This window comes from Cygnus olor, chromosome 3 (assembly GCF_009769625.2).
Source record: "Cygnus olor isolate bCygOlo1 chromosome 3, bCygOlo1.pri.v2, whole genome shotgun sequence".
Taxonomy (NCBI): domain Eukaryota; kingdom Metazoa; phylum Chordata; class Aves; order Anseriformes; family Anatidae; genus Cygnus; species Cygnus olor.
This window is the reverse complement of record NC_049171.1, coordinates 108421509-108434382: the sequence shown is the minus strand read 5'-3', so window position 1 is coordinate 108434382 and position 12874 is coordinate 108421509. Positions and strand designations below refer to the sequence as shown.

The following is a 12874-nucleotide window of genomic DNA, read 5'->3' as shown; positions in this document are numbered from 1 at the left end:
CATTGAGGTTGGAGAAGACTTCCAAGACCATCTGGTCCAACCATCTCTAGACCACCCATATCACCACTAATAGAATCGCGGAACCACTAAGGTTAGAGAAGACCTCCAAGACCACCTGTCCCAACCATCCCCTACCACCAGTATGACACACTGATAGCCTCATTGAGGTTGGAGAAGACCTCCAAGTCCATCTGGTCCAAATGTCCCCCTACCACCACTATCACCACTAATGGAATCGTTGAACCATTGAGGTTGGAAGAAGACCTCCAAGACCATCTGGTCCAACTGTCCCCCTACTGCCGATATCACCTACTAATAGACTCATTGAGGTTGGAGAAGACTTCCAAGACCACCTGGTCCAACCATCCCTGTACCACTAATATTACCACTAACAGAATCACGGAATTGTTGAGGTAGGAGAACGCCTCCAAGACCATCTGGTCCAACTGTCCCCCCACCACCAGTATTACACACTAATTGACTCACTTAGGTTGGAGAATGCCTCCAAGACCACCTGGCCCAACCGTCCCCATACCGCTACCACCACCACAAATAATCACAGACTCACTGAGGTAGAAGAAGGCCTCCAAGGCCACTACCATCACCACAGGCTCATAGAGGCTGGAGAAGACCTCCATGACCACCTGGTCCATCCATCCCCACACCACCACCATCACCACGAATAATCACAGACTCATGGAGGTTGGAGAAGGCCTCCAGGACCGCCTGCCCAACCATCCCTCTACCACCGCCATCGCCACTGACAGACCCACGGAGGTAGGAGAGGACCCCCAGGACCACCGGGCCCGTCCGTCCCCGTACCCCCACCACGCCCACCACGCCCCATCCCCGCACACCACGCCCAACCTCTCCGTGACCACCGCAGCGCCGGTGCCCCCCTCCCGGTACGCCCCATCCCAAGGCCCGGCGGCACCTCCCGGTACCGGGCCCCCCCCCCCCGCAGCTCCCCGGGGACGTCTCGGCGGGCAGCACCGAGCTCCCGGGACCCGCCCCCCCCCCGGTGCCCCCCGCGGGGCTGACCTGGGCACGCAGCTGGGCGCCGAGCGGTCGATCTCCCACGTCGCGAACAGGTTCATGGGCACCGGCACCGGGCCGGGACCGGCGGCCGTCACCGCCGCCGCCGCCGGTGTGGCGGCGGTCATCATCATCACGGTGGTCGCCGTGGCGGCCGCGGTCGCCGCCGCCGCCCCCCCTCCGGCCGCCGCCGCCGCCGCCGGGGGTCCCGCGGGGGGCCCCGAGCCCAGCGCGCCGCCCGCCGCCGCCATCCCGCCGCCGGTGGCGGCCCCCGGAGCCTCCGCCTGGGCGCGCGCCCGCCCGCCCGTTCGCTCGGTGGCGCGCGCCCGCGCGCGCGCGCGCGCGGCGGCGGAGGAGGCGGGAGAGGGAGGCCCGCCGTCCAATGGGAGGGCGGCCCCGCGAAGCTCGCGGCCAATGGGAGGGCGGAGGGCGGGGCGCGGCTTTGCGGCGGGGAGCCGGCCAATGGCGAGCGGGGGAAAGGGGAGGCCGGAGGGTGCGGCCAATCGGGACGGAGGAGGCGAGGGGCGTGGCTAGAAAAAGCCGGGAGCCAATCGGGGAGGGAGGAGGGCGAGGAGCCCGGGGTGGGAGCGGCCAATGGGAGGCGGCGGGAGGCGGGGGGAGGGGGGGAGGGGGCGTGGCGGCGAGCCCTTTAACGCGCGGCCTGGCGGCGGGCGCGCGCGCCGAGGGGCGCGGCCGGGCGCGCGCCCGGCGGGGTTGCCATGGCAACGGGGCCTGCTCGGGGGGCCGCGGCCCGGCGGGGCCCGGCGGGGCGCTGCCCGTGCTCCCGTTACTTGTCCGTGCGTGCCCCGTTAAAGCCGCTCCCCGCGCACCCGGTGTCCCCTCCCGCCACCCCCGGGAACCCCCCCCCCCAACCACCCCAGCCACCGCCCGGGCGGGGGGCAGCGCCCCGGGGCCCCCCCCCCCCCCCACGCAGGGCCAGGCCCCCGCAGAGCGGCGACCGCCGGGCTGAGGGGAGCCCCCGGTTGACCCGGGCCCGCTCCGGCCGGTGCCGGGCCGTTCCGGGCCGTGCCGCCGAGGCGGGGGCCGCCGCAGTCCCCGCCCGGCCGGGAGGGGCCAAACGCCGCCGCAGAGCCGCCGCCGGGCGATGCCGCGCCGGGCACGGGGCCGCCACCGGGGCTCCCCCCGCCCCCCCGCCGCCGTCCCCGCCCTGCCCCGGTTCCCCGGGGAGCCGCCCGAGGTAAGCGCGGCCCCGGCGGGGAGCTCCGGGGCCCCCTTCCGCGGCTGCAGCCCCGCCGGTGCGGGCTGAGCCCCGGGGACCGAGTGAGGGTCTCCCCCCGTCCCCAGCCGCGTCCACGCTTCCCTCCCCTCGCCGAGCCCTCCTGCCCCCGCTGCGCCGCGCCGAGGGTCCCCGAGCGATGCTGCGAGCGGACAGCGAGAGCCGGCCGCGGACCCCCGCTCCCTCGCCCCGGCCGTCGTCCCTCCGTGCCGCTCCCCGCCCCGGCCCGGAGCAGCTCCCTTCCACGTCGCCGCTCTCCTGCTGCAGCCCGTCCGCACGCTCAGCCGAAGGCTCGGGACATGCGGGATTCGGGGCTTTCGCCTGTCCGGGCACCCCCAGGTAACGCCAGCGCGCGGGGGGCTCGCTCGGCGCAGGGGCTGCGGGGTTGGCAGCCCCGTGGCAGGCCCCGCTGTGGTCCAAAAGTGGGGCAGAGCGGCTGCCGGGTGCGATTCGGGAGATGGGGCAGCGTGCTGAGCACAGGGCTGGGGGGCGGGAGGTTCCCAGCTCCTCCAAAGGCTTGAGGAGCCTGCAGGGTTAAAGGGAGGAGCCCTTGGGGTGCTCCAGGCGTGCCCCATCTATCGGGACCATCATCTCCCTCATCCCTGCCAGCCTCTGGCGCCTCTGCCTTAGAGGCACCCATGCCCGGCAGGTTGCATCCCTCAGAGCGCACAGGTACTTGGCCAAAAAGTAGTTCTGGTATGGCGGTGCCTCGCGTGCCCCGCTCCCACGCGCTCACTCCGCTCGGTGCCACCCGCACGCTGCCGGCAGCCCCTGCCCTGCCCAAGCGTGCTCGGGCAGCGCGGCGAGCAGCCGAGCCTCGTCCTCCATTTCAGCCCGGGGGCTGGCTCCCCTCCAGAGCAGCTGCCGAGCCGTGCCACGCAGGGCCCCGGCTCCCTGCTCCCTCCGGCGCTGGCAGCAGCTGCCCGCAGCTGTGCTCGGCCAGGAGGAGGGAGCCCGACAGCGCCCGTGCCACCCGAGGGGTCCGGGCTTTGCTCTGCCCCTGTGCCGGGGAGCCGAGCATCGGGCTGAAATCGAGGGCCTCTCGCAGAGCTCTGCGCGTCCTGGAGCTGTGGCCCAGTGCTGCCTCTCCTTGCTCCCTGCTCGTCATGCCGGGGAACAGCGGGCAGGGGCAGACAGCTGTAGGCAAAGCTCTTGAGGAGCACGAGGCTGGAGGAAACTGAAGGTGTTGGGCAGATTTCTTCCCTCCCACCCTACAGCTTATTTTTAGCCCGGCTGTCCTTTCTCCTAATGCTGAGCATGAAAATGAAGGAGGCTAAAAAGACAGGGGCTCTGGCTCACAGCCGTTAAGGACCTGCTCGGGATGGAAGCACAGCCACGGCCGTGCGTGCCTTCCAGGAAAGAGCAGAACCAGGGCCGCGGAAAATAAGGCACGTGCCCTTCACTGCGGCAGAGATTAAGCAGTGCGAGGAGCTCCTGGAAGAGGCAGTAGCACCCCGAGTGCTTGAGGGACACCCAACCCGCCCCATGGTCTCCCCCCCCACAGCCCCTGGGGTCTGAGCTGGGGCTTGTGCCCGTTCCCCGGCAGGACGTCCTGTGGAGACGTGGCCTGGCACGTTCTGGGGGTTTGAAACGCTCCAGGTAGACGGGCTGGGAGAAGAATCGATGACCATCCACCATCCCCACCCCTTCTTTTGGTCATCCGCAGCAGGTGGGGAGAGGGGGGGGACGAGAGGGTGGGGACGGGCAAGCTTGGTTAGGGACGATAGCTCCCTGACGGTCCTGCCTGTTCCTCCACGCAGGATGGTTCCCCCCCCGCCCATCAGCAAGCCCCACGTGTGCCTCTCCACGGTGCTCATCATGAGCAGCCTCATCCTCATGGATGCCTACCTGGTGGAGCAGAGCCAGGGCTCCAGGAAGCTGGGCATCTGCGTCATGGTGGCGGTGGGCGACGTGTGCTTCCTGCTGGTGCTCCGCTACGTGGCCATCTGGGTCGGGGCGGAGGTGAAGACGGCCAAGCGGGGCTACGCCATGATCCTCTGGTTCCTCTACGTCTTCGTTCTGGAGATCAAGGTCTACTTTGTCTACCAGAACTACAAAGCTGACCGGAAGAGCCTGGACCTCATGGCCCGCAAAGCGCTGACCTTGCTGCTCTCCATCTGCATCCCGGCCCTCTACGTGCTGCTGGTGGCCACGGAACGCATGGAGTACGTCCGGACGTTCAAGAAGAAGGAAGATCTCCGCAACCGCCTCTTCTGGGTCATCGTGGACATGCTGGATGTGCTGGACATCCAGGCCAACCTGTGGGAGCCCCAGAAGAAGGGTCTGCCGCTCTGGGCGGAGGGCATCATGTTCTTCTACTGCTACATCTTGCTCCTGGTCCTCCCTTGCGTGTCCCTCTGCGAGATCAGCATGCAAGGCATCGGCATCGTGCCGCACCGGATGATGCTGTACCCCATGCTGAGCATGCTCACCGTCAACATCACCACCATCTTCATCCGCGGCAGCAACATGGTCTTCTTCAGGGACGCCCGCGTCTCCACCATCTTCATGGGCAAGAACATGCTGGCCATCGGCCTGAAGGTCTGCATGTTCGTGCAGTACCAGCGGCACCGGAACCACGCGCCGCCGGGGCCGGGCCCTGCCCCGCAGGGCGCCTGCCAGCCCCAGCCCTCCCCGGCGCCGGGCAAGTCCCGGGACCAGCCCGCTTGCCCCGAGGAGCTGGCCCAGGACAACACGTGATGCACCAGCCCGGGCGCCGCCACGCTCGGCCGTCCCCGCGAAACGCCAGGAGGGCCGTGGCGCCCCTGGACAGCGGGGACTGATCCTGCCTCTCCTCCCTCCCTGGGCGAAGGCGCTCCGGTCCCCGAGGGCAGCCGAGCGGCGCAGGACCACGGCCCCCTGGCTCGGCCCGGGGCTGCGCGGGGACGCCGCCTGCCCCACCTCGGCCTCTTGGCCCCGCTCCCCGTGCTGCGAGAGCCGGGTGCCCACGCTGGGGGGAGCGAGGACTTCCTCCTCCTTCTTGGACAGCCGCAGGCTCGGCGGGGGCTCGGCCACGGGACCTTTTTCGTATCTCCCTCTTTGCAATAAAAGACCTGAGCCCTCCTTGTGTCTGTGTCCCCTGTCCCTAGCGCGTCCAAGCGTCGCGTGGCGGCGGGGGGGGAAAGGGGAGCTCACCGGTGGCCACCCAGACCCGGGGAGAAGGTCCCAGGCAGCCGCATGGGGTGCATTTGCTCCTCACCTCTCCCGCGCTGGACAGAAGCGGGTGAAACCTGTGTCCCGGGTGTCTGGGGCTGCAGCAGGACTGCCGCCTGCTGGGCAGATCTCCCAGCAGCTAGGGATGGGGGCACGGGGACCTGGGAAGGCCTCTCAGCCAGGGCTTCCAGCCTCCTGCCTCAGTTCTCTCCTTGCACCGTTACCGGGAGAGAGTTGTTCAGCTCCAGGATAGAAACAAAGCGTAAAACAGCAAACCGATGCCACAAAGAGGCCGTGCTAGCCTTGAGCTTCGGTGCCACCACACTGCTGCCAAGGAACCCCCCCCCCCCCCAAGGCGTAAGGGTGCGGCAGGCTCTGCATCCCGCACCGTGAGGCCAGGAGAGGAGGAAGAGGCCGGGCAGAGCACAAAGCAAGCCAGGCGTGGGCTAAAGGTGGCTGAGGATCTCCTTATCGTCCCTAACCAAGCTGGCACATCCCACTTCTTCCGCCTTCCCCCAGTCTCACCAAAACCCGTCAGCAGAGCAGGATGGGCGGGGGGGCGGATGCTTCAGTACCGCCCTCAGCCAGGCACGGTGGCGTCGCTCGCCTCGCTTCCTGCTCGCCGCGAGGCCTCTCCCCGGGCCCCACGCAGCAGCTGCCCGCCTGCAGCAGCGGGGCTGTGCCCTGCCCTGCCGACCCGGGTCTGACGGGGAGCGCTGGGCTCACACCCACATCACCTCCGTGAGGAGAGGGCCAGCAGGAGGGAGGAGAAACGACGGAGATGGCGGTCACGGGTAGCGCCGGAGAGAGGCGTGTCCTGCGAGCTCAAACTGCAGCTTGGATTGCAACAGCACCGACACCGGGAACAGAGGAAAAGCGAAGTATTTATTTTGTGCGGAACCAGCGTGACCTGGAAGCACCACCGGCCCTTGAGAGAACACGCTGAGGAGAGGGCAGCCCCGCTGGAGATACCAGGCAGCTGTGCCCCACCAGCCAGCCGTGTGCCGGGCCGCGAGGGAGGCCTGCCACACCACGGCTGCTTCAACAGACACCGACACAATTCTCTCGCCTCTTCTCAGCGCTGGCCAGACTGCATCTGGATACCGCACCCAGGTCGGGCCCCCAGCAGCAAGGTGTCGGCCCTCCGGGCTCACTGCAAATCAGGATGGGAAACCTGGCAGGGGCTGGAGAACCGTGCTGGGAGGCTGAGGGAAGCTGGCTTACTGAGTCTCAGAAGGAAAGGCCTACAAGCAAGCCCTCCTGCTCGTGCCCAGACCTGTAACAAGGTTTTTAACAAGACAGAGCCGGGCACGTCACTGAGAACAATGATCACAGGCTAAAACCAGGCAGCGTTCCTGGAAGAAAAAAAAAAAAGAAATCCCCTTGAGACCTGGAAGCAGTGGAGCAGGGGCCCAGAGGGGTGGTGGCATCCATCCTCGGACATCTCCAGCCCCACACGAAGCAAGCCCCGAGCAACCTGTTCTGAATGCAGCGCTGGGACCAGAGCCCTCCCACCTCAGCTGGTGCCTGTGAGACCTGGAGAAGAGCCAGTGATTGCAGGGCACAGCTTGTGCCCTCCTAGCTAGACGAAGAGATGGGCAGGTGCAAGGTCTGGAGCCTAAAAACATCACTGTACAGTGATGGCAGGAAGATGGGGGGCCATCTCCCAGGCCTGGCCAGCGCAGAGGGAATCCCAGCAGCAGCCCCACCTCTCCAGGCAGCAGCACGCCTGTCCAGCCGTCACAAGTTCTTCTGCGAGGGCAGACGACGCTTGTCTTTGATGGCGTTCCTCTTCCTTTTCTTGTTCAGGAAGCTCTCCAGCTTTCCGCTCCTCTTCAGCTCTGCGTACTTCTCTGCCAGCTCCAATTTCCGCTTCTCAGCTGTGAAGGAGAGAGGAGCAAGGCTTTAACTCAAGCCTGAATCATCTCTGCACACTGGCCCCTTCTCGCCTCTCCCTCCCTGGCTCCAGGCCCGGCTTGTCACTCGGGTGCCAGCACCAGACCCATCCCTCCGCAGCTCCAAGCGGAATTATCGACCGCTCTCTTCCAGAGCTCGGAGCCCTGTCAGCAGCACGTTCGCACTCGGTACTTACATTTCTTCAGGAAGAAGGGTTTCTTCCCCTGCTTGGCCAATTCCCGTTGTTGTCTCTTCAAAGACAGCTCCCTCTCCCTCCGTTTTTGCTGTTTTTTCTGTGCCTGTTCTTGCTGTGTCTGCACAGAAAGGACGGCCCGTGTCAACAAGCGTCTAGACAGCCCTCAGGTCACACCTCCTCTCTTCGTGCCTCACAGGAGAGGAGCTGCTGCACCGAACTTACCATGCGGTTCAGGAGCTGCTGCAGCTTCTCTTTCTGCTCCACGTCCCGGCATTTTTTCAGCTGCTTCTGAATCATCTGGAGAAGAGAGCACAAAGCTGCGTCACTGCCTGCCTGCCAGCTCCGCTGCGAAAGGCCTTTGCGGAAGCTGCTCCTGCCAAGCAAGGTTCTCCTGGCCAAGGACAGGCATAAAGCATCACCTCCTTCTCCTGCTTCTTGATGGCGTCCAGGAAGCTGTAGGTCTTCATAAATACTTCAGGGTTATACTCTCCAGACAGGTCATCAAATCGAGGGTCTCTGTGGATCTGGAAGCAGGGAAGGCAGAGCTGAGAGCTGGGGCCAGGATTACCGTTAAGGTCCTGCTTTCTCTCTTCCCATGGATCAGACCCTGACAGTTTTATTTTTTATCTAGCAATATTTACAGCCACCACTGAAAACATCTGCAGCTTGCAAAGACTGGGCCCAACAACAAAGGTGGCAGTCCCTCACCGAGTCATCACGTCCGCATCCAGTTTACCGGGCAACAGCAATAAGCCTAATTAAACTCGGCACCTGCTGCACCCCCCCCCTTCTTGTTCTCCCAAAAATGCGCAGTACCTGTACCCGCTCGGCGGGCTGGTCCGAGCCCCATCTCCCACTAACAGCCTGTGCCACCTTCGGCAGCCCCAGCACCACGTCCGTGCCCCTCGGCATCGCTAAGGGAACTGACCTGAGCTGGGGAGAAGGAGCACCCACCTTCTTTGTGACAGAGACGACTTGTCGCAGAAAAGGCACGGGTTTCTTGGCAGACATCTCCACTGGCCTGAAAGAGAAAAAAAAAAAAAAAACACATAATTGAAGGGAGCAGAGGGCAGAAAGAGGCTCAGAGCAACGCGCCAGCAGGTCACGCAGACCCTCTGGAGGATATTAATGCACAGTGCCAAAACACCAGGCTTCTCCCATGGCGATACCCTAGAGGTGGCTTGGTCAAGAGCCACACAAGGCTGATGCAACCAACTGATCTATAGATGCGTGGCTAAAATAATCCCCCACGGGACATCTGTGTGTTTTGTGTCTTGTTCCAGAACATCAGAGCCCACTGTATCAAGTGAAAACCTGCCACTGCACAGGACGCATCGGTAAACGCACCGTACTCAGGCATCACTCGCACGTTCTCGTTCATCACGTGACAACCCTCTTCTGTTCCTAGCCCGACTCACGCGCTACCGAGCGGTACTTAGCGTGAAAGGCAAGACCAAAGTTGGGTGTTTCTGCAGTGACGTGGTAGTTACAGAGACAGGTCAGCTCTCCTGTGACCAGGAGCAGTACAACTGATGTATGTCACGCCGTAACTCGGGTAGAGGAAAGGCCAGACCCCAGGAACGTGGGCCATACAGCTTATGGCACGTATTCCAAGAGACGCTTCACAGTGGCTCAGGACCCAAGTCCTTCTTGTAGCCCAGGCCTTCGGAATTTGCTGCTTTAGGGGTGAGAGGAAGGCAGGATAACACGGGAGAAGGGGGTATTACTCTCCCCATACCACTGGGATGCCGCATCCCATGATTTGTCCATACATCACCTACGTTACCAGAAACGGGGAAAGACGCGTGAAGCTGAGAGTCCTGCCGTTACAACCACATCCAGCAACAGTTTCACTGGGGCAAGGAGCACAAAGAGCCCTGAGGCAATAAAGCAGATCTCCAACTCACGCTCAAGGCAGCATTTAGCGTGTTTTCACATCCGCTCGTGTAGCTACACCCCTGTGCAACGCTCAAACCAGCTTTATAACCCATCGCTGAAAGCAGCCGAGTTGCCAGGGATTTCCCTGAAGCCCTTTTTAAGAAGTTCACTTCCATTATAGAAACCACGAGAGAAACAGCATCTGGGGTTTACAGTGACGCAGCGCTTAAAGGATTAGGGGAATTAAATAATAAAAACAGAATTATGCAAGCCAGGTATTAGAAATGGAGATGCTGTCTGAGGACGCTGCACTACACAGAATCTCCCAGCCTCTCGGGTAGAAGGCAAAGTAGACACATCATTCTGGTCAACTGCTTCATTCAGAAGGAAAACCGACTCAGCAGAGGTTCAGAAATAGGTGAGGGAGCACCAGTGTAACAGAGGAAACCTGTTCAAATCGCTCGGATACCACTCCGAGGACTGAGAACTGTTAACTACCGCAAATAAAGGGTAATGGTATGGCAGCTGCTAATGGCAGAGGCCTGCAGAGGCCAGCAAAGAGATCTGATAGGCTTTGTTGCGCTGAATACGTTCCACAGTCGCCACATCAATAGCGTCTCCAGAGAATACAAACAGGAGGTGTAAAGACTACTGAGAACGGGAGAGTACTGGGCGGAGGGGAGGGAGGGAGGAACGTCAACACAGATGAGAGGAGAGCAGAAGGATGAATGAAATCCCAGAAAAACCGGCCAACTCTGCAGCTCCGGGAGCTGGGCAGGAGACACCGATAAGCTGGAAGGGGATCAGAAAGCAGCAGAGGGATAGAGGTAGAACACTCTCCCTTAAAAGAGAAGCAAGCCGTGCTTCTGGGTTAAAAGCATCTCAGTACAGAGGGCGTACAGGAATTGAGTGCTGATTTAACTGTCAAGTAACAGGTGACAGCTGGGGAGCAGGACAGGATATCGAGAGCCCCAACACTATCAGCCCGTTCCCAAACAAAGCGCTGTGGTGAAGGACGCCGCTGTACGGCACGTTAAAGGAGACCTACACCAGCCCCAAGGCAACAGCGACCCGTGAGGAGTTCCCAGCACAGCTTCTGGAGAGCAGAGGGGACACAGGAACTTCATTCTGAACGCACGAGGACACCTTTACCCCTTTTTGCTTCGTTGCTGCTTCACTGCGGGTTTGGCAGTTTTCTTCGCACCGGCCACCTGCTTGCTCACTCTTGTTCCCGTACCACTCTGCAGCTGCAGTCGTTCCTCAAAAGACATAAAACATGGATCTGGAAGACAGAGCAGAACACACCTGAAACAAACAGCTTCTTGAGGCATTTCTTGAGTTCCACCAAGAGGGGCAGCTCAGTTGGCTACAACTGGCACGAGCCCAGTGGTGCCACCCCTCTCCTGCTGCATGCACCCCTCAGCTTACATCTGATATTTTACAAATTATTCCTTCCTGCCTCTAACCGCCGAATAGAAGACCAACACAACAGAAGAAACATCAAAACCACTTCTCCGCGAAGTGCCGATGAACGCACAAGATATTCTCCCGGAGCCTTCTGTTGCTACGTTTCTTTAAGATCACTGTCACTGAAGGAGACTAAACAGTTCTTACAAGATATAAAACATTATCATCCCGAATGACGAGTACTACACCAACAGCATATCGTTCTCCTCCTCCTAACTGCAACCAAACCAATTCTTTCTGGGTTCACACCCGGGAGGTGTCTGCCCGCCCAGCACCTCCGTGCAGTGCCAGGCACGCAGTCCTGCCAGCGAGGCACAGCTGGGGTACCAAGCGGCTGAACGTGGCCTCCCAAAAACAGCCGTACCCTGCCCCAGGTACTGCCCTAAGAAATGTTTTCTTTTCGCTTGTACACTTGAGTTTTCAGAGCAAGGGAGAAAGGAAACATTAACACGGCGCTGTTTGATCGCCCTGCTTCCCCGAAACACCCTCCCTGCTGATCCTGCTGCCGGCTGATATCCTCTCTGGCTCAGGCTCCCTTGCCCCCTGTCACCGTTGCCCTTTGTCAGCCTCGTGCTGCCACTTAGTGCCTGCACAGCCACAACGTGACACCTTCCGAGTGGAGACCTGCGCTCACCGCTCAGGTACAAACCGAGTGCCAAGCAGCTCGGCAATTCATAGCCATCATCTTAGTGGAGTTCGTAGCCTTCAGTGCAGAAATCTTTAAACTGCACTACAGGAAGAATCTGTATTCGTTACACAAGTTACTGGGGTGTAGAGCAGTTAATCTCTATATAGGAAGATATGTGGGCGTCCCTGGATGAATGAAAGTTTCTGTGCAAGGACAGTCAGAAGGGCAGAGCAAACATTAAAAGAAAGGAAGAATAATGTGGAAATGACTCTAATAGTTTTGTAAAGACAAAGGCACTGTCACTTGCAGTGCAGAATTCCAGTTGGCCGCATTTCCAAAACAGTACCGTGAAAGTAGCAAAGGCTCACGTGCTGGCAACAAAACCAAGAAGCAACACATTAAAATCTGATGGGGAAAGCACCTTCCGCACAGCAGTGTCAGCGCAGGACACGTGTCCTACCGTGTGTCTGTAGGAGACTGGCAAGAGCTAGCCACTCACATTGTTACAAACATCATCTGAGAGTAGCAGAAGAAAAAATGACAAACCACCAGCCGTTTTAGGGCAGAAGCCAGAGGTCCCAGGGGGCAAACAGAGCTGGGCAGAAGTTGGGGAAGTGCAGTGCCCTGCTCCAGAAGGGCTGCTCCTATCCCTGGGGGAAACTCACCGCCCTGAGGGGCTCTCCATCACGGGCCCGGCCCTGCTTCCCTCATCCCCTGCACCCTCTCCCGATGCTTTAACTGCCTGGCTGCTTTTTACCCCTTTTCCCCTCAGAACAGCTCAGCGGGAGGGGACCTCGAGAGACCCACCCCCTCTGCCGGACCTCCGGCCCCACCAACACCCACAGCGGGTCACCGAGGTGTCACCGACCCCCTCGGGAGCACCCATTACCCTATCCCTACCTCAGACATTCGACCCGGTGCCCGGACCCAGCGGCTTCGGGCCGCTCCGGGGCGTGCTGCAGGGGGAGGAACCGACCGAGGGGACAGCGGGTAACGGCCCGGCCCCTCAGGGCCGCCTCAGGGCCGCCTCAGGCACGGCGGGAGCGGCCGCAGGGCCTCACCTTCCGACGCCGAGCCCGCCGCCTCCGCCTCCGCCTCCTCCTCCTCCTCCTCCTCTTCTTCTTCTTCTTCTTCGTCGTCCACCTCCTCCTCCTCCTCCTCCTCCTCCTCCTCCTCCTCCTCCTCCTCCTCCTCCTCCTCCTCCTCCTCCTCCTCCTCCTCCTCCTCCTCCTCCTCCTCCTCCTCCTCCTCCTCCTCGCCCCGTGCCCCTCTGCCCCCCGTCATGGCCGCCCCCTCCCCTCAGCCACGCGCCCACCGGCGGGCAGGGCGCGCGCAGGCGCAGTCAGTCACTCAGTCACTCGCTCGGTGGGAGGGGCCTTTATTG

General features: G+C 61.8%; 3 protein-coding genes across 4 annotated transcripts in view; 1 reads left to right on the top strand and 2 right to left on the bottom strand.

Annotated features, from left to right (window-relative positions):
- LOC121068626 (phosphofurin acidic cluster sorting protein 1-like) overlaps window positions 1-1286 on the bottom strand; it is a 50756-nt gene extending 49470 nt beyond the window's left edge. The window contains exon 1 of the mRNA XM_040553966.1: window positions 1042-1286. Coding sequence (XP_040409900.1) covers window positions 1042-1286 — 245 coding nt within the window. The remainder of the gene's footprint in view (window positions 1-1041) is intronic.
- An 839-nt stretch (window positions 1287-2125) lies between these two features.
- On the top strand, window positions 2126-5335 carry LOC121068505 (transmembrane protein 121-like). Of its 2 annotated transcripts, none has more exons than XM_040553695.1 (2): window positions 2126-2611; window positions 4033-5335. In XM_040553695.1, exons 1-2 carry the CDS (start codon window positions 2412-2414, stop codon window positions 4970-4972), a joined length of 1140 nt encoding a protein of 379 aa, XP_040409629.1. In that variant the 5' UTR covers window positions 2126-2411; the 3' UTR covers window positions 4973-5335. The 2 variants fall into 2 exon arrangements, with proteins under 2 accessions (XP_040409629.1, XP_040409630.1); XM_040553696.1 differs by having other exon boundaries at window positions 2145-2233.
- Window positions 5336-6290: 955 nt separating this feature from the next.
- RRP36 (ribosomal RNA processing 36) lies at window positions 6291-12641 on the bottom strand. Its single transcript, XM_040553693.1, has 7 exons — window positions 12552-12641; window positions 10548-10677; window positions 8472-8538; window positions 7937-8041; window positions 7740-7814; window positions 7518-7635; window positions 6291-7305 (listed from the first exon to the last, which is right to left on the bottom strand). Exons 2-7 carry the CDS (start codon window positions 10664-10666, stop codon window positions 7166-7168), a joined length of 624 nt encoding a protein of 207 aa, XP_040409627.1. The 5' UTR covers window positions 10667-10677; window positions 12552-12641; the 3' UTR covers window positions 6291-7165.
- Window positions 12642-12874: the final 233 nt, after the last annotated feature.